At 40.0% G+C, this 21,597-nt stretch overlaps 1 protein-coding gene across 7 annotated transcripts in view; it reads right to left on the reverse strand.

Moving 5' to 3' along the window:
- SIK3 (SIK family kinase 3) overlaps window positions 1-21,597 on the reverse strand; it is a 249,807-nt gene that overhangs the window by 113,763 nt on the left and 114,447 nt on the right. For all 7 annotated transcript variants that reach the window (XM_043579419.1, XM_043579418.1, XM_043579416.1 and 4 more), the window contains exons 2-3: window positions 8,619-8,735; window positions 5,006-5,069 (exon numbers count right to left, since the gene is read on the reverse strand). In XM_043579419.1, the coding sequence (XP_043435354.1) occupies window positions 5,006-5,069; window positions 8,619-8,735 (181 nt within the window). The remainder of the gene's footprint in view (window positions 1-5,005; window positions 5,070-8,618; window positions 8,736-21,597) is intronic.

Genomic DNA, 21,597 nt, shown 5'->3' on the forward strand with positions numbered 1-21,597 from the left:
AGATCATGATCTAAGTTGAAGTCAAAAGCTAAGCCGACTGAGCCACCCAGGCACCCCATTTGGTGAATATTTTCTAATGAAGTATTTCAATTTCTTTAATAATTTTTTATCATTTAAAAAACATTTTTTTAGTGAATGCTCTAGTGCTTACCCTATATATTTCATCTTATCCAAATGGCTTCTAGCTTATATTATCTTAATTTGGCAGTGACTATATGGAACTATTACTTCTTTATAGCTCTATTCCTTTTACTCCCTTTTGTAATAATTGTTCAATAAACATGACATCAATTAATGGTACAGATCCAACAATACATTGTTATAATTTTTCTTTACCGTCTGTAGTGAGTTCCTTAGCCCAGTGTAGTTTTTATCACACACCTCCTTTGGGCTGTTACTGGCAAATATATTACATATATTGCATTATAGGGAATGCATTTTTTATATACATTATTTCATAAAACTGCTTTTTTAATATGTTAAGAGAAGAAAGGAAAAAAGTATGCATCTCCTGTCTTTTACAATTACATAATTACCTTTACTGGTGCTTTTTATTTTTTTATGTAGACTCAAACTACCATATGGGGTTACCTGCTTCTACCCTGAAGAACTTCCTTTAGTATTTCTTGCAAAGTGGAGCCCTCAGTTTTTGATAATCTGGGAATTCTCCCAATTTTTTATTTTTTGAGAGAGAGAGAGAGAGAGAGAGAGAGAGAGAGAGGAAGAGAGAGACAGAGACAGAGACAGAGAGAGAGAGAGAACACATGCATGCAAATTGGGGAGGGGGAGAGAGAAACCTGAAGCAGGCTCTGTACTGACAGCACAGAGCCTGACACAGGCGGGGGGTTCAAACCTATGAACCCTAAGATTATGACCTGAGCCCAAGCTGGATGTTCAACCAATTGAGCCACCCAGGCGCCCCATCTCCCAGGTTTTGATTATCGGGGAATGTATTTATTTTGCCTTCGTTTTTAAAAGACACCTCTACTGGGTGTCTGTAAGATTTTGGTTCATAGTTTGTTTTTTTTTTTCCTTCGAGCACTTTGAAAATGTTATCCTATTGCCTTCTGGCCTGCATTGTTTGCGCTAAAAAGTCATCGCTAACCTAATGGGGTTCCCTGTAAGTGACATGTCATTTATCTCTCATTGCTTTCAGTATTTCCTCCTTGTCTTTGACTTTCACTATTCTTTCACCATGTAACTGTTTCAAGATCTCTGTGTTTAATACTACTTGGATTTTGGGGCACCTGGGTGGCTCAGTCGGTTACACACCCGACTTAGGCTCAGGTCATGATCTCGCAGTTCATGAGTTCGAGCCCCGCGTTGGACTCTGTGCTGACAGCTCAGAGCCTAGAGCCTGCTTCTGATTCTGTGTCTCCCAATCTCTCTGCCCCTCCCCCCTTGTGCTCTCTCTCAAAAATAAATAAAAATACTTTTAAAAATACTACTTGGATTTTGTTTAGCTTTCTGCATATTTAGGTTATTATTTTTCTGTAATTTGTGAAGTTCACAGCCATCATTTCCTCTCATATTTTTTCTTCTCCTTTCTCTCTCACCTTCTGGTACTCCCATCAGGCTTATGTAGTTGCACTTCGTAGTGCCCACGTTTCTCTTAAGTTCTGTTCCTCGTTTTTCCCCCTCTTCTTGAAATTACATATTCTCCATCAATCTATCTACACTACACGTTTGCTTCGTCTTCTGCCAGTTCAAATCTACAGTTAAGCCTCTCTAATAAATTCTTTCTTTCAGTCATTTTACCTTCCTATTCCATGATTTCCATTTGGTTCATTTTTTAAAACATGATTTCTATTTCTTTATTGAAACTCTAATTTGATGTGACATTGTCACCATATCTTCCTTTACCACTTCAATCGTGAGTTCCTTTATTTCTGTGAACATGTCTATAACGGCTACCTTAAAGAAACTGTCTGGTGTCTCCGACAGTTTCTTGGCTTGCTTTTTTTCCAGTGCATGGGTCATACTTTCCTGTTTCTTTGCATGGTTCATATTTTTTTGTTGTTGGAAACTACACATTTCAGATAATGTATCATAGCACCTCTGGGTACTGGTACACTTCTCCCCTTCCAGCACATGTTACTGTTATCTGCTTGTTTACTTGTTTCGTGACTAATGGACTGTGTCAGTGAAGTTTATTCTCCCATAGTGTTCAGCTTCTGTTGTTGTTCCACAGGGAAGCACAGATTTGGTATATCCACAGTTACCCTCAGCTCACGGGATCACCATGGTTGGGGGGGTGCTCTCTTCCTGTCTTTCCTTAACCACACCCAGCTGTTAAACTCCAATAATTGCTGGCTGGTTGCTCTATTGTTTTCAACAATGCCCTGGGGAATAAATTGGTCTTTAAACAATCAAATTCTGATTCCTTTGAAGGAATAGTTTCTGAGATCAGTGTTTGACTTTTGTTCTGACCTCTGGAAGGCTCGTTGGACGTTTTATTCCCTGGATCTCCTATGGGGTAGCTTGTACCTTGAATGTCCTCTCAAATGCCTTTACCACAACCTCCACTGTTCTTATGAATGCTTTTAGCCTTGAACTTCCTCATACTCTGCTGCAAATGAAGTCAGTTCCTTTGTGAACAAATTAGGAGCTATGTCTTAAGGTCTGTGCCTCTCTTTAGGCAAATCTCTGAGCCAGGGTTCTGAAGTCAGCTGTGGGGGACAAAGGCAAAGTTCCCTCCGAGTGGCACTCCCACTATAGGAGCAGAGAGCTCTTTGGAAGGAGAGGGGCACAGTCTGGGGTCCTCTCAGTTTTCCTCTCGTGGGATGGAACTACCAACTTACAATCCGAGGCAAGAACAGTCTGGGCTCCAATATTCTCAGTGTGCTGCGACCAAACTCTACAACTAGAGGCTAGGCAGAAGAAGGGAGTCCCTGCTCCTAAACTACATTCACCCAAGACTTAGCGGTAACAGGCAGCTGGGGACTGGAAGAGAATGCTGATGTCCTGTTCCTCCAGGAGCCATTAGTCTAGGTTAGAGTTGGAGGGTCCTATAGTCTGAACTGGAATCTCCCCCTCACTGAGTTGACAAGGAGGGAGCAGTAATGGTTTAAAAACCACAGCCTCATTTCTTACCAAATTTTCACAGATGCTCCTGAATAAATGTCTTCATTTGCTGTTCACACTTAGAACCATGGTTTTGGGGGTTTTCAGCACTTTTCACGTTTCACTGGGAAGCGGGTCAGCGGAGATCCTCATCCTGTCATGACAGATGTCAGCTGCCCAGTTGTTCTTTAACATGGAAGTGAAGGAAGCAAAGTGCTAGGGATCTATTTGTGTGATATCGTTTAATCTTCACAACTGTGAGGCAGATATTAAAGACCTCACTTTTACAGACCATGAAACTGAGTCCCAGAAGCATTTGATAACTTGCTCCAATCAAAACAGCAAATAGGGGGCAAGTAGCTGACTCAAAACCAGGTCGAACTGCCTCCAAAGTTCATGTTCTTGATCATGCCCATCTTTTCATCTTTTACAAGCCTTTCCATCCTTTTAAAAACCTGAGCTCATGCAATAGTCATATCCCTGTGCCGTCACAATGATTTATTTAGGTAATACATCATTTTCTTTCTCTAGGTCTTTTATAATAATACCAAGAGAAGTACTATTCTGTTTGTTCATGCCTTAAGCTACATTTCCACAAAGAATCTCTAACCAGGGCATTGTTATCTTTTCTGTACTTTTAAAAACTGTTTTTCTGAAGAGCAAGGTAGATCTGATATGCAATGGATTGGAGTCTTTGATTATTATAAATATTAAGATGACAAGGCCTCTTTTCTCCCAAGACTACTATTGTACACAAGCACATACACAAAGTCAATTAAAAATATTATTAGGAAATGAAAATACAGCCTTGAAAAAACACTCTGAAGACTTTTAGGCCCAAATTGTAAGATTTCAAGGAAAGCTTTTAACACACACAGACGCAAAATCCATACAGTCACAAATGACCAGTCACTAATAAAAAGATTCTACTTTAGGGGCCCCTGGGTGGCTCAGTCATTGAAGCATCGGGCTCTGTGCTGACAGTTCAGAGCCTGGAGCTGCTTCAGATTCTTTGTCTCCCTCTCTCTCTGCCCCTCCCCCACTTGCGTGCGTGCTGTCTCTCTCTCGAAAATAAACATTAAAAAAAAAAAAAAAGAACATTCTACTTTCAAAGTTATCTCATACTTTTAGATACACTTAAAAACTTAAAAAAAAAAATTGGACCACAATGTAAACTAAAACATAATCCAAAAAATAAATAATCTACATGAACCTAAAGAAGAAACATTTCTCTGTAGTTACTTACCAAACAAACAAATTAAAAATAACAAGACATGTGAATCTAAATGTGAAAAGTTTAGCCTTTACCTCTACTTGGCTCCATTTATCACTGTTACAAAAAAAAAAAAAATTTTTTTTTTGGCCCGTTTTTACCACCTCAAAAAGTCTGATTTCCTGGTAACAAATCCCACTGTTTAATTCTGATGTTGTGCTAAGTGTTTAAGAAAAAAAAAAAGTTACTGCAGACAGAACCTCCCAAACTATAAGAATCATCAAGGGAGCTGGGAACACGCAGTAAGGAATACAGTTACATGTTATATGTAAACAAAATTTAAAGAAAGCATTAGAATGAGACTGTTGGCTCCAAGGGGCGCCTTCATCCACTGCGGGGGTTCTGCCACACACGGTGACCCCAGGCAGATGTAGCAATAGCAAAGACCCTCGGCTGCAGGCACCTGCTGTATGTTCACTAGGGAGGTTTGTTTTTGCAGATCTTTAATCCCAACTGTTACCACCTGATGGAAATAAACAGAACACCTCTGCTGCGGAAACAAAGAGGGTGAAGGGACTTAAACAGGTAAACCAAAATAAATGAAAATTCTTGATTGAAAAGGACAGCATCAAGTGACAGCCACTCAAGTGACAAAGGTGTTGAATGGCTATTTTAGGTTTGCAATAGTGTGCTCAATAGCTTCTTAAAGAATGCAATAGAGGTACTTACCAAATATTTCCCCTCCACTAGCATATTCTGTCACCAGATAAATCATCCGTTCTGTCTCCATAACCTGGTACAAAGGCAGGAAAGCGACAGAGAGTGACACAAATGACAGGCTGATATCATGGGAAGAGAAACTAAGGAACCCTCTTTTGTTGTCTGAAATATTAATAACCATTACTGCTTACAGGAAACTTAAAACACTGGAGGGGAGACACACATAAATGCTATAAAGAAGAAAGGGGGGAAATAGGGATCCCTTCACATTCTTAAACGTAGGAAGGATTTACGACTTGAGACGGACGTTTTGTTGTTTCATGAGGCCTCTGCAATCTCGTAAGCTCCACAAAACTGAGAAGCAAAGAAGCTGCCAAAAACCAGAAAATTCACATTCGACACTGATCACTTCCAAGTTCAAAAATGTTCCCCCCAAGACCCAATCAAAACAAAAAAAGCCTAGGGAAAATGGTGGGAATCACTTAAGAACCGCATAGAAATCACATACGGATATGTTTTTTTAAGGGACAGGACAACTTTCCTCCCTGCCATCCATTTCTTCAAAATTGGGAAGAATCATGTAAATATTCAACACTGCAATATAAATTACTCATCTGTATTTTGTTTTGGTCCCTATTTTGCCTTTTTTATTTAGTTTTATTGTGTTGGCAGTCCTTTCTTCCTTTTTTACCTTTATCACTAAATTTTTTTTTTAATTTTTTTTTTCAATGTTTTTTTTATTTTTGGGACAGAGAGAGACAGAGCATGAACGGGGGAGGGGCAGAGAGAGGGAGACACAGAATCGGAAACAGGCTCCAGGCTCCGAGCCATCAGCCCAGAGCCCGACGCGGGGCTCGAACTCCCGGACCGCGAGATCGTGACCTGGCTGAAGTCGGACGCTCAACCGACTGCGCCACCCAGGCGCTCCATTATTTTTTAAGGTAATGTATGAGTATATATGCTCATGATAAATTTTTTAAATGCCGGTATATGAACAAAAGGCCAAAGATTTTCCTCTTTCCAGCCCCTCATCCTATTCCCCCAAAGGAAACACTGTCCATAAGTCATTTATTCCGTACCATTCTAGAGCAATGCTGATCAACAGAATACAATGTAGGCCTCATATATAATTTTAACTTTTCTAACAGCCATATTAATAAGTTTTAAAAAAGTATTTTTAAAACTTGTATTTTATTTATCCCAGTAGTCCAAAACATTATCATTTCAGTTCCTCATTTGCTGTAGCTACATTTTGATACTCAATAGCCATGTGTGGCCAGTGGCTATCATACCGGGCAATACAGCTTTAGACTTTCACCATAATTCATTGGTAATTATTTTGCTCAATTATTTCCTAGTTACTTGAGCTTTGATATCTTTACACATCAGTATCATGTAACAGCATTATGTGTTATAATAGTGAATCTCTTCTTCGGTATGGTTTCACGGTAATCTGTCACATGAGTGCACGTTACTTTTTCAATTTAGTAACTGTATTGTACTTTTTTTTCTCTTTAATTTTTAAAAACCATATACTGGTGGTATTAGCTCATTGTTTGTTACATGCATTGCTTCCAAGATCTTCCTGTATGTTGATTGACACAACAAAACGTCAATGCTCTACATATATGCAGGTGTTGAGTAAAAAAAAAAGAAAATTTTAAAAAATCGCATATCTCCTGGGGCGCCTGGGTGGCTCAGTGGGCTAAGCGTCCGACTTCAGCTCAGGTCACGATCTCGCAGTCCGTGAGTTCGAGCCCCGTGTCGGGCTCTGGTCTGATGGCTCAGAGCCTGGAGCCTGCTTCCGATTCTGTGTCTCCCTCTCTCTCTGCCCCTCCCCCGTTCATGCTCTGTCTCTCTCTGTCTCAAAAATAAATAAACATTAAAAAAAAAAATTGTATATCTCCTTTGTACCCCCAGGTCTTTTATTGACTGCAAATGTTCTTTTACTCTTAAATTTTTCAGTAGTTCAAAAACTTTCCTATACAGTTACCTATATTTGGCTTCCTCTACAAATTGACGATTTGGCAAATGACCTGAAAACTACCTTGATACTATTTATAAAGACAATTTGACAGCCATTCACCCTGGCAGCTCAGAATCCCCTATTAACAATACTAGCTGCCAGAGAGCAAAATTAAAGCTTAAAAGAGGGCATTGTTCAAAGTCATGCCTGAAACTGAGACTTCTTATAAGCTAATGAAATCTTGGGTAAGAAAGATAAACTTGGAGAATTCAGTTGTAAGGTTAATACCTCCAAGTTAACCTCTTGAGGAAAGTTGGCCTAATAACCTTTCAATTATTTAAAGATGATTTATTTTAAAAAGTGAGGTCAAGAAGTTTACTCAGTTGATCAGGAGAGGAAGGAAACAGAGGTTAGACACCTCCGAGTTTGCAGACGTTAAGTCTTCAGGCAACACCAAGAAGCTTTCACGAGTTTGCTTCTGGGGCACAACGTAGGTGTGGCTCAACAGAATTTGGTCTGATAAATTTCAACAAGTCTGCTCCTGCTGATCTAATTCATTTCATTATGTGAACAGCTGATGCCAGAAAAGAGCCCTAAAGCTGTAGCCTTAACCACACACACTAACATCACAACATGCTTTCCTTTCCATAAAGTTAATAGACTCTGAAAGCCTGCCCATTGTGCCTCCACCCTTACACATGGTGCCATGTCTGGGCCAGTAACCTTTACTGCAGAGTAACAGCAGCAAATGAACCGAGTGGGTGGCCACTTCCTGAACAACTAGGTGATGGCTGTTCTGGTGGAAAGCAGCAAGCAGGGCTGGCCTTATGCAGAAGCAGAGCTTGTGACTGCCAACACACTGCAATTTGAGAAGCACCCCAAAGCCCCACCTCTCCCAAAATATCTCTTCCACCAGCCTGCTAAGGCAAGGTCCTCTATTCCTATCTGGCTTGAAATTCCAGCCATTAGACCTATTGCTTTTGCAGTAAAGCAAGGGAATTGTTGAGGGTGGCATGAAATATGCATGCTTCTCGGGAAGGTAAGAGAACTAGAAGGGAAATCTCTTCCATTACACAAAATCAATCTCACGGTTACCAAAATAATCAAATGCTACCTCAGAAAACATAATCTAGGACCCTACTAGAAAAGAGGTGGGTTCTGACTGACCAAAGGGGCCATAGTTAAAATATCCTTTTCCATCATACGTCATACCAGGATCACAGAAATGAGCATTTAAGTGATGTTAGAAAAAGATAATGTTATATTCACCTCTAGCTTTTCATCCCTAAGAATCCTCCGTTCCTTCTGGCTTTCCCATTCTGTTTTAGGATTTGGACCTACATAAATAAGTTCTTGTCATCTTCTAAATAATCTTTTTGTGTAATTCTCATAAAGAATGGTCCCCAAGCTTTAAAGAACAAATGTGAAAGGCCTACATGGGTAAGGTAGAGCTTACTAGTAAAGAGCCAGATAAAACATGAGTGCTGAATGTGGAGATAAAAGGGTGGGGAAAACAGGAGGATAAACATATGAACACAGAAACCAAGAAAAGCTGGAGATGTTCACCCAGACACCTTTTCCTCAAAGGCACCTATACACATAAAATGACCATCCTGGATTCTTCGCTGCCATACGCTACCCCACTAGGGAACCTACCTGGTAGAGCCTGATGATGTGGGGGTGGCAAAGCATTTTCATAATTTGAACTTCCCGGAAAATCTTCTTCAAGTTTTCTTCATCCAGCTGGGTCTTGTCTATGATCTTGATAGCAACCTGAGAACAGAGGAAAAAAATGTACTCTGATGCATTATTTTTTTTTTAATTTTTTTTTTCAACGTTTATTTATTTTTGGGACAGAGAGAGACAGAGCATGAACGGGGGAGGGGCAGAGAGAGAGGGAGACACAGAATCGGAAACAGGCTCCAGGCTCTGAGCCATCAACCCAGAGCCTGACGCGGGGCTCGAACTCACGGACCGCGAGATCGTGACCTGGCTGAAGTCGGACGCTTAACCGACTGCGCCACCCAGGCGCCCCTCTGATGCATTATTAAAAGCAGTTTACTAAGGAAAATTAAATCCACTTGAACACATTGTATTCCACAAAATATAAGTTGCCACTATTGTGTTTACAGAATATCAATGAAGAAAATGAATTTACTTTTTAAAAAGTCAGGAAATGTATTCCCAGCAAGTTGGTTTCAAAGGAACAGACTCCAAAAGCTAATGGGCGTTTCTGCCATTTCTTAAACCACTCCTACAGTAAAACCTTATGGCAAACAAAATACTTCAGTGCTACACAGATGTGGTCTCATTCTGGGAAAATCATGCTTTGATGCGGGCCATGAGATGTTGGGCCTCTTATTAAGATAAGAGGCTTATATCACAAGTACATGATAAGTCGGTAAGACTGGACCAGAAATTACACGGATGCATCCCACATCTCACCAGATGCGTGCGTAACTCCACAGTCCTGGGGGTGGAACAGGCAGAGGTCACTACACACTGAACATCTGCTGGGCGCCGAGCATTGCTCTTCGTGCTTTCCGAGCACTAAATCATTTAAACCTCACAATACCCTACGTTATTATTAACCTTATCTTACAAATACGGAAACTGAGACATACGCAGATTAAGTAATTTACTCAAGATTAAGTAATGTAAACTGGCATGTGGTAGATCCAGGATTAAAGCCCAGGTAGGTTGACTTTAGAGTCAAATTCTTAACGGTAATGCTATAAAAATCTGAAGCTCTTTCTGTACCGCAGATACACTCCTTCAGCATCAAACATCTATTTTGCTCATCATTCTTAAGACATCCAGCAGCAGGTACATTTTAAAACAGAATGAAAGATGAAGAACGTTTATAATCCATTGTATCTAAACTTCGTCATTATTCCTAGTGAATGAAATACTCAAAATATTGTGTTGCCCCAAAATATCTGTATCTCCATCTCAGTCGATCAGCAAGTAGGCAAAGAATATTAGTTTGATGAAGGACCAAGACAAGGTAAATGCTAGCTCCTTTCAATGCTAAAATTCTGTGATTCCCCACACTGAGAGAGGGAAAGGAAGTTTACTAGTAAGAAAAAGAAAAGAAAAACCAGAGAAGCAAAATTTCAACAATAAAAATGTTCAGTCCAGAGCAATAAAGACGATAAAGAACCATACATGGGAGATGATTCAAATGTAAGAATGACTGACATAAAAGTAACTCTGCAGTTGTTTCAGATGTTAGAATGAAGACTAATGGGAGAAAGGCCCAGGGAGACAAATTTCAGCTCAATTCAAAGAACATTTAAGCCCTGCCTAATGATGGAAAGTAATAAAGTGAGCTGGCTGTAACTCAGCCTACAATAATTAAATCAGATGCAGCCTTAACTTCAAGGGACTCACAATCTAGTTGGGGAAAGACATGTGTGAAACAGACAACAATACAACGTTGGAAACACAATCGGCAAAGCTACGTACAAGTTATGGCGGTGGAACAGAGGATCGAGTGTGACCTTCACCTGCGGGAGAAGCTGACCTACAGAAAGACTTTACCAACAAAGCAGAACTTGAGAAAAGAAAGAAGTGGGACAGGCAGAAAAGAGGGTAGGAAATCTTACAGGAGAAATAGTAAAACCGTTAACAAATCTCACCGGCTGTCTGATCTCCTATAAGAAGCCTTGCACCAAATCACCCCAGATTAGCGGGGATAGCTCAGAGGTAGAACATCTGACTGCCTATCCCCCTGGACTGTTAGCGTTTCTACTTCTCCTCATTACTGTGCCATATATCACACACAGGACCTTAACTCCAGCAATTAGTCTGGCATCTGCACCTGGTTCTCTAAGAACGGCTCCCAAAACAACTGGGGGAAAAAAAAAATCACAGTTTACAATGTCTTTTTATATAACAAATATCTGGGTCTTAATTAATTATTAATAAAATAGCACATTATACTTTACAGATTACTTTCATATACGTGACATGCTTATAAACTTGCAGCCATATGCCGTGGCAGAGCTTTCCAACTGGTGTGCTAGAAATGGATCACAAGTGTACCCAAGGCCATGGGTCGGGGCAGTGGATCACCTCCGGCCTCAAGAAACCTCATCTGTCTACCCCAGATAAAATATGATCACTTTCTGCGTATGCCACAACACACAAAAAGTTGCGAAGCAATACTAGTTTTGCTGATCACCAACTGTCCAAGGACTGGGCCTCAAATCCCCTAACCTGCCTATGCCTACCAATGGATGGCACTGAAAAAGTAATGGGGGGCGAGGATGAAGACAGTTAATGAGGGCTTTTAATGCATTTAACCATATTTTTGTACTTCTTCACACCCAAGAGAATACTGAGTCACACTGTAATTAGGGGAGTCATATAGTAGGGCCTCCTAATTCACGTGAACTCATTCTGAATTTCATTTGCTCTCTGAGGCAGTAAGATTTTCATCAAGGGAGAAAACCAAACCTAATCACCTATGAGAACAAACTGGCTTTAAGATCTTATATTCTGTGCACCTAATAAATATTTTTAATTTAATAAAGATAACGGTATAGCATGGATGTAGTTTCACATTTCATAACAAGCAATCTGACTTCACATAAAGGGAATATGGTCCTACGTACTGAAATATATACCTGTCTTTTCAGGGAAAATTGCATTAAGTATAATCTGTTCTTAGAAGGCGGAAGCAGAGAGGTTTTAATACATTAAAGCATCAAATTCCCGTCTACTCTGCAATGAGACTCCAGATTCAACAAGACACGGGCAAAGCTTTGCCTACCAGCTGAATACAGTGTCAAGAGGAAGGACTCTGGTGTCAAGCTCCTGGGTTCGAAATCTTGGAGCTGCCCTTTAATGTATAGCTTGGAGCAAACTATTTAATTTTTCTATGTCCCTTACCTAAAAACTGTGGGCAACTATTGAACCTGCTTTAAGGGTTGCCGGGGATGTACTAAGCTAATGGATGCAACCTGCTTAGTACAATGCCTGGCATGTGGTAAACACGCAATACACATTAATTATAGGTACTGCTGTTGTGATTGGTTTTCCGGAATCAAGCCTTAAACTTCAGGCATTCCTCGGAAAAAATGAGATTTGCTTTACTCAACAACATAATCCTGGATCTCAAAAACATCAGTCCCTTAAATCGAGGGGCAAGTTGAGAGGACCAAGAAGCAAAAGAGCTAAGAATTTGTGGGCAGCATCCAGAACCAACTGGTTACTTCCAGCTGATGTGGGAAGAACATGGAAGGAATGTAGCTAGGGGGGGAAATGCATTCCATTTGGGAAAGTCACACCAAGCCAAAAGATGGAACCCACAGCAAGACCTGATCCTGAGGGCTGGGCCGGGGAGAGCGAGCTCTGCTTCTTCATGGCAGGCCGGGCTCCCCGCCCTCCACACTAAGTACTAACACCAGAGAGGAGGACACACATGTTACTTGGCTCCAATTTTAGCTGCAAACTGAAAAGTGGAGATTTGAGAAAATGGAAAAATACCGATGAAACAGAGAAGCTACCAAGTCAGAGAGCAAGGAGCTGGCAAGCAGGTATGATTATTTTAAGAATACCTGAAGAGATCAATGATCATGAATTTTCATGGCTACAGATTACTGGTGAGTACATAATAAACGTTTTAAAGTACATCTCAGTTGCTTGAATTTTTTTTTTTTTAATTTATATTTAAGAGAGAGAGAGAGAGAGAGAGACAGCGTGTGAGTGGGGTAGGGGCAGAGGGAGAGGGAGACAGAGGACCCAAAGCAGGCTCTGCACTGACAGCAGAAAGCCTGACACGGAGCTCGAACTCATGAACCATGAGATCATGACCTGAGCTGAAGTCGGATGCTCAACTGACTGAGTCACCCACGCATTCCCCTACTCCGCCCCAGTTGCTTAAAAAATGAAATGCGGGGCGCCTGGGTGGCGCAGTCGGTTAAGCGTCCGACTTCAGCCAGGTCACGATCTCGCCGTCCGTGAGTTCAAGCCCCGCGTCAGGCTCTGGGCTGATGGCTCAGAGCCTGGAGCCTGTTTCCGATTCTGTGTCTCCCGTCTCCCTCTCTCTCTGCCCCTCCCCCGTTCATGCTCTGTCTCTCTCTGTCCCAAAAATAAAATAAACATTGAAAAAAAAAATTAAAAAAAAAAAAAATGAAATGCATCCACAACAAAAGGTTAACTGCTAGGTAAACAGAAGATAAACTCTCAAAGAATGTGTTTAAATTTTGGTGCTGAGGGGCGCCTGCGTGGCTCAGTTGGTTGAGCGGCCGACTTCTGCTCAGGTCATGATCTCACAGCTCGAAGGCTCGTGAGTTCGAGCCCCGCATCGGGCTCTGTGCTGACAGCTCAGAGCCTGGAGCCTGCTTCGGATTCTGTGTCTCCCTCTCTCTCTGCCCTCCCCTGCTCATGTTCTGTCTCTCTCTCTCTCAAAAAAATAAAATAAACATTAAAAAAAAAATTTTGGTGCTGAAAATTCTATGAATCACATCCCTGTACTTACATATAAAAAGCATTAACAAGTGAAAAAAGGAAACTTCCAACACACTACCAAGGACCACAGATTTCTTAAAGTTTCTTGTTCTACATAGAATTCTTTTCTCTTACAAGGGGCAGGATTTTATGAACTGACACTAATATTAATTAAACATGGCACTGTATCAAATATGTTGCTGAACAGATACAGCTTGCCGGGAGTCTCTACCCAAGAGATTTCCATTCAACAAACTCTTTTTTCATTGGCATGTGGTATGACAAAAAATTAAACTCAGATCATGCCAAATTTAAAGTCCCAGTTCTTCATTATTCATTCTAGAAGCGGGGGGGGGGGGGGGGGGGGGGGAAGGAATATCTATTTGCCCCTTTTAGTTCTTACTAATGTGTCCAGTGCAAAGTGATGTGCTATGAATGTAAAATATATACCAGATCTCAAAGCCTTAATATTAAAATGAGAATATAAATGATCTCATTGATAAATTTATATTGCTTACATGAAGAAATAACGTTTTAGATATACCAGGCTAAATAAAATACATTATTAAAACTAATTTCACTGAAACCTACAGAATGGGAGAAAATATTTTCAGACCACAACATATCTGATAAGCAGTCACTAAGCAAAATAAACTAGGAACTGACAAAACTCAACAGAAAAAACACAAATAACCCAATTCAAAGATGGACAAAGGACCTAAGTAGGCATCTTCCCAAAGAAAACATACAAATGGCCAAAACATTATACCTTATCAGGAAACTGCAAATGAAAAAACCACAATGAGATACCACCTCATGCCTGTCAGGGTGTCTATTACCAAAGACGCTGGTGAGGCTGTGGAGAAAAGGGAAGCCTTGTGCACTGCTGGTGGGAATATAAATTGGTGCAATCACTATGGAAAACAATATGGAGGTTCCTTAAGAAATTGCAAACAGAACTACTGTATGACCCAGCAATCCCACTTCTGGGTGTATATTCAAAGGAAGTGAAATCATGATCTCAAAAAATGTCTGTACTTCCGTATTCATAAGCAGAATGATTCACAATAGCCAAGGTATGGAAACAATCTAAGTGTCTGTCAACAGATGAATGGATGAAGAAAATGCAGCATACATATACACAATGAAATATTATCCAGCCTTAAAAAAGAAGGAAAGCCTGTCATTTGGAACAGCACGGATGAACCTGGAGGGCAGTATGCCAAGTGAAATAAGACAGACACAAAGACAACCACAATACCACAATGCACGTGGTATTACCTAGATGTGGAATCTAAAAAAAAAGAGAGAAAAAGAAAAATTCAAACTCACAGAAATAGAAAGTAGAAAAGTGGGTGCCAGGGGCTTGGGGGATGGTGGAAGAAATATGGACAAGTTGGTAAAAGGATACAAACTTTCATTTAAAAGATGAATAAGGTCTGAGGATCTAATATAAAACATGGTGATTATAGCTGATACTATTGTATTATTGAAATTTGCCAAGAGGCTAGAACTTAAACGTTCTCACCGAAAACAAACAAAAAAACAACGAACAGAAGAGAAATAGCAAATATGTGAGGATGAACATGTTAATTAACTCAACGGGGAGGTGGGGGGTGGGGATCCTACACAATGTACGAGCATATCAAAACAACACATTGTACACTTTAAATATCTTACAATTTTGTCAATTATACCTCATTGAAGCTGGAAAAAAAAATGAGTTTCACCTGTTTCTTTTTACTTTTTTAAATATGACTGCTAGGAAATTTAAAATCATATATGTGGCCCACATGTTAGACGATGCCAGTAAGATGCCAGTTAAAGCAGGTATTACATGACAATGACTTCTGAAATACTTGACTCAATGTTGAGGATTGCCAGTTACTGATCTCGAAGAAACTTGGCAGGGTGCAATGCACTCAAGGCTCAAACGCTGCCTTGGGAGAGAATCTTAAATTAGGTCTGAAAAGTTACATTCCAAGAACTCAATTTAATTCCATTAAAAACTGTTTATTGAACAACTGACTGGCTTAAGGCAGCGCCCTGGTGCAGCCGGCTGGAGGCTACTCTCAGCAGGGTTCTGACAGAGAATTACGTTTTCCACTATTAAGCTAGCAATTCACAAAACTTTGGGTCTCAGGACTCCTTCTCTTAAAAATTGTTGAGACCAAGCATGCCTGGGTGGCTCGATCGGTTAAGGTTCCAACTTCGGCTCAGGTCATGATCTCATGGTCTGGGAGTTCAAGCCCTGCATCGGGCTCTGTGCTGACAGCTTGGAGCCTGGAGCCTGCTACAGATTTTGTGTATCCCTCTCTCTCTTTCTCTGCCCCTCCCCTGCTCACACTCTCTCTCTCTCTCTCTCTCTCTCTCTGTCTCTCTCTCTCTCTCTCTCTCAAAAATAAATAAACATTAAAAAAAATTTTAAATAAAAATTTCTGAGACCTTCAAAGAAGTGTTGTTTACATGAGTAATATCTATGAAGATTTACTTAGAAATTGGTTAAAATCAGAAATGAAAACAGAAAATTTTAGAACACTAGAACACACAGCACACATTTGACCAGTCATCAGAGTAATTACCTCACCTATCATGTATAATCTCTTAAAATCACCACTGTATAACTGTGAGAGAAGGAGGGTGAAAAATGAGAATAATGTTTAAATATTTAGGAAAACAATTTTGACCTCTGAGACTCACTGGAACAATTCTGGAGACTCTTTTTGGGGGGTCTCTGGATCAAACTTTGAGAACAACTGCCATGAGGCATCATTGTATGTGATCAATTAACTTCTTTCCCATTATCTTAAATCGTGTATCTTTGGGAAAGCTGAAAATATAGTCACTCAAATTGTTTTCTGTAGGACTTGATGGATTCCCAGTTACGAACAGCTTCCAGAAAAGGAAGGTGAATGCCTTTTGCAATCAGCCTTGATTTAAACATACACACACAAACTTCTTTCTTTTAAGATACTGGAAAATAGAACTGTCATCAGGAAACAGGTTTAATGAAACTCCAAACCATCACAAGATATACAAGCTGGACTATAAAGCTAAACCTGCCAGGCACTAACTGGCCATGATTAATGATGCGCCATGTGGCAGTTGTCAGGATGCAGGCTGGCCATATTCTTGGGAAATCCTGACCTCTGCCCCGGAACCAATCAAGAAGGACTACATATTTTATTTTGTAACAAATAGTCAAATCAAGTTCAAAGGGGCAAAGCAAAGACATATATTTGGGAGGAACTGATTATTCTCTCCATTTTACATACCAATCACAACTGTTTCTGGAAAAATACAAAGCGGTGAAGCCTAAAGAATGACTGAGATGCTAGGATCCCAGCCAACTCCACACAGGAGGCCACCACATGACCACCAAAAGTGAGGGTAAATCAGCTTTCAATGAACCCCTGAGGAAATAGTTCACAGTATCTAACAGGTCTTTAGGTGACTTATTTTTCTATACTTCTCAGTTTGGGCTGTACTAAATGGTGACAATGAAATTGTTTGTGCATTTACAATGTCTGGAGGATAGAGAATTGCAAGCTTAGCAAAGCGAGAAAATCTACCATGAAACATGCATTCTTCTTGGAAAAATTCCTAAGGTGGAACATGGCTATATTGCGCATAATTGATCAATGGAAATTTTCTGGTGATTACTGGAATTCAAGGAGTAGAAAGGAAATTTTTCAGACAAAAAGAAAATGATTTCTCAGTTGCAATAATTCCCATCTGGTTAACATTTACCCTCTTGGAGGGCAGAAGCCCTCAGACTATCTCTAATGTAATGGCAACTCTCTCAGCCACACTGGCATTACCATCACTGTTGTCATTTCAACGTTTACACAGTGCCAACGTTTTGTATGCTTTCTGGAACATTAAATCAACTTCTGGTCTTTAAGTTTCCCATTTAAATGAACTGAATAAAAAGATATTCAAAAGGGAAAAAAGGAGTGAAGAAGAGGAGAAGCTGATCACAGCGATGAAGAATTCTTTACAAATATCAGTGCCCCGTCCATGTTCGGGTATCTATTTTCAGTTGACCATGGCTTCGAAGTTTAAAAGAGAGATTCAGAATGGGATTGATGGCTTCATTCCAAGGTTAGGGAGCTATTTTACAAGGATGAGAAAGGGCAGGAGGGGAAAGAGCAGGAAAGAGGGAGTGGGACTGAAGAATGCAGGGCAAAGAGAAGATGCTTTGAACATAGAGGGATTGAGCAAAAAAGCATTCAAGAGATGGAGAAGAAAAGGGTAAGAGCTCAGTGGTTTAATAAGCAACTTTCGATGATTTAAAGTGGCCACCAAAGAACAAGATCTAAGAAAATGGTATTATGAAAAAATATGAATTGTTACAGGAATGTTCGTAAATAAAAGACAAACAAGGAACAGCGGGTAGTCCAAGGGAAAACATAAAGCTATGGTGGGGAATGAAGCTATGAAGGATGGAATTTTAGTCCCAGAGAAGAAAGATGAGACATGTGGGTGAAACTTGGCAATGACCTCAACCGTGAGGTTAGAAGGAGGCAGAAAGCTGAATGAATTTCAAGATGAATCTTCTTAATGAAGTACACGCCACTCTTTCCTGGAGTGCCAGCTCATAGGTAAAAATAACACACACTCACAGAAGGATTGTGCTCTTCCCAAGAACGGCATTTGTCAAGGAGCCTGTGTACTGTTAAGCACATTTAGATGTAGCACCTAGAACACTCAGAGCTTTTTAAAGCACCAGCTGGAAAGAAAGTTGAATTCAACTGGCACGGCGTAACTTTCTTAAACTTCCCCAATGGAGATTTATTACACTGAACATCCTGCTAACCTTACAATGGTGGTGTTGTTCCTGGTGAACAAAGTCAGCAACAGTTCATATTTTAAGTTGTTTTAAACTATATTAATATGCCTCCAAGGCCTAGTAAGATAGCCTGTGGTAGCAAAAGGTTGAGCGAACCAAGGGAACACAATAACAGCCGGAAAACTACCCTAAATTCCTCATCTCTTACGTCTGATTATTTGGTAATGGAGACGAAGGGAACACGGGAAGCCATCTCCATCACCAGAGAGGATCTAGCTTATCCTCCGATTCCGAAACTTACTGGTCCTGCGTCCTCGCGTGCCAGTACTGTGAGCTGTCACGATGTACATCTGTGTCCAACCACGCTTCCTAACCTGAATACTGACGACGCCTCGCTCTCCTCCCTGTGGCAGCCCAGAATTCAAGAGCCAGCTTCCTGGTGCTCGTTAGGAACACGGCACCAAGTACCTTCTGACGGGCTTCCTTCACAGCTCACCCTTAGTGCTGGCAGAAAAATGCCCCCCTGGGATTCCATCAAAATGGGAATATTTCGTGTGATGGTGTTTTGCACTGCGTCTGGCTTCAACGAGCTCCTTGCATTTAATGGTCATCACATGTTCAAAATGATAGATCTTACATTTCCAAAATTAATGTTTGTATTTCATGTGCTGAACAGTAAAGTAACTTAAATCACTCCTCTGGAAAGCCTAATGGTAAACATTAATTCTCAAATTTCTGACATTTAAAGGTAGGAAGAAGACTACTGCTAACACTGCCAGAGAAAAATAGGAAAAAATGTTCTATTAAAATGTAATGCATTATCATATGTATTGTTATTATATATATATCCCATATATGTTAATATCTTTATATCCACATTAAATGTAAAAACACAACTACATGAAGCATGTACCTGAAATAACACACTTGACATATAATAAGATTGCTTATCCTTTCCCTTAGCAGGCCTATACGCACCTTCAATTCTGACCTTCTATGACAGTCCTAATCTGACATTATGGTACAAGTCTAGAATTCTGACAAGTTTCTAAAGTATCATCAAGGATTTTAAGTAATCATAATTGTGTACTAATTGACTCAAACACTGAGTACAGTTAATAACAGTGAGGGGCTTATTTAATCATTAAAAGTATCCACAATTTAAGCAAAGCCCAATCCATTACACTATCTTTTGGGCCCTCTTTTGGTCTTGACAAGACTATTTTTAAGCAAATTGATATGACCCTAACTTACTATCAAAGAGACCCAAAAAAACCTCCAGACATCAGAAATAGTTTCATTTAAAATAGATATATGTGCATAAATATCTTCTTTAAAAACAACAGCTCATGAGAAACACCATCCAGAAAATCACAAGGACTGAGATTTAGGAGATGAGAAAACAAAGAGAGAATGTAGAGAACTGGAAGGAAATAAAACGTTCATTGATAATAATTTCATACTAAAAATAATTATCCCTCCATGTTTAAAAGTCCTTTTGAATTTTCCAGAGGTCTTTGGGTCACAGATTTCTATGGAGGACACAATGGCATTCTTTGAAACAAAGTCCAACAAAACCCCGCCAATAAATCAAATGTACTTTTCTGAGTAGAAGATGGTACAGAATAAAGAGCTCAGGGCAGGAAAGACATCAAAACTAAAATACACAGTAGCAGAATCTTTTCCCCTTTGAACAAAATCTTGCTATTAGAAAAGAAACCCTAATGCGTAAGAAAGACAGAAAAAAGAAAACAACTACTGTGGTTAACTTTGGGTAAGAGGTTCAGAAACAGACAAAACTTTTTAGAACCCTTGGGTTCTAGACAACAATCTGGAAATGGGAGGGCCAAAGAGCGTTGGACGGACAGCTGGGATGTAGAGTTCAATTCCCATCTCTGTCACTAAAAATGTTTGTGGCAAACCTCGGGCAAGTCACCAACTCTGTAGTCCTCGACATACTTGTCAATTACATAAGTGTGTGCCTGCATGCACGTGAAAGCAGAGCTATCAACACAAAGGCTCTCGCTGTGCCAGTTCCTAATTAGAACTCCAACATTTCTTCTTCTTTCAAATTCACTTCTTCCTGGGGCGCCTGGGTGGCGCAGCCGGTTAAGCGGCCGACTTCAGCCAGGTCACAATCTCGAGGTCCGTGAGTTCGAGCCCCGCGTCAGGCTCTGGGCTGATGGCTCGGAGCCTGGAGCCTGTTTCTGATTCTGTGTCTCCCTCTCTCTCTGCCCCTCCCCCGTTCATGCTCTGTTTCTCTCTGTCCCAAAAATAAATAAACGTTGAAAAAAAAAAATTAAAAAAAAAAAAAAATTCACTTCTTCCAAAAAAATTTTTTTAAGTCCTAAGTTTCATTCATATAAAATAAATCAGAATCACTAGTTAGATAACTCTCAACCTTGAATGATTAAAATATTCAAGGGGCCCCTGGGTGGCTCAGTTGGTGAACTGTCTGACTCTGATTTCGGCTCAGGTCATGATCTCACAGTTCATGGGATCAAGCCCTGAGTTGGGCTCTGAACTGACAGTGCAGAGCCTTCTTGAGATTCTCTCTCTTCCACTCTCTCTCTCTCTGCCCCTCCCTGCTTGCTCTTTCTCAAAATAAATAAATTTTTTAAAAATTCTCCTTTATTGGAAAGGAAGCAAAAATAATATAAAAACAGGGAGGGAGCCAAAACATAAGAGACTCTTAAATATGGAGAACAAACAGAGGGTTACTGGAGGGGTTGTGGGAGAGGGGATGGGAAAATTGGGTAAGGGCCATTAAGGAATCTACTCCTGAAATCACTGTTGCACTATATCCTAACTAACGTGGATGTAAATTCTAAAAATTTTTTTAAATTCTTTATTAAAAAATAAAAATATTTCAAGCCTACTCTTATAGTGCTTTATAATGTAAGACCATATTAAAAAAGCTTCATTTACTATAGCTAATATAACCTCAGTGAATTAGTTCTTAAAGAGTATTACCTTTCTCACTTAAATTAAGCAGCCATTACACTAAACAAAAAGCGTAACACCACTGTTTGCCTAGGAAAACCCTGGCATTTGCTACTAATATTTTCACGAATGGTCAAGTCAATGTCTCCTACCATTGGTACTAATTACACTAAATAATCAATAATACTGATATTAATTTCAATCCCACTTACAGAAACCACAGTAGACTTTATAAATGAAGTGTGATGCCAGCCACAATTAAGTCAAACTAAGTAAACCGTAAAATACAACTTAACTAGGAAGAAGCAAATAGCAAAAACAAAAATCCAAGTCTAAGATCTTGGACATGCTATCCAAATTTGATAAAGTTTCCATCTATAGCAAAAGTCTTAGAAATTAAAAAACTAAAGTGTCCAGTTTAGTTTCACATTTTTCTTTGTGTTT

The sequence above is a fragment of the Prionailurus bengalensis genome, chromosome D1 (genome assembly GCF_016509475.1).
Source record: "Prionailurus bengalensis isolate Pbe53 chromosome D1, Fcat_Pben_1.1_paternal_pri, whole genome shotgun sequence".
In the NCBI taxonomy this organism is placed as follows: Eukaryota; Metazoa; Chordata; class Mammalia; order Carnivora; family Felidae; genus Prionailurus; species Prionailurus bengalensis.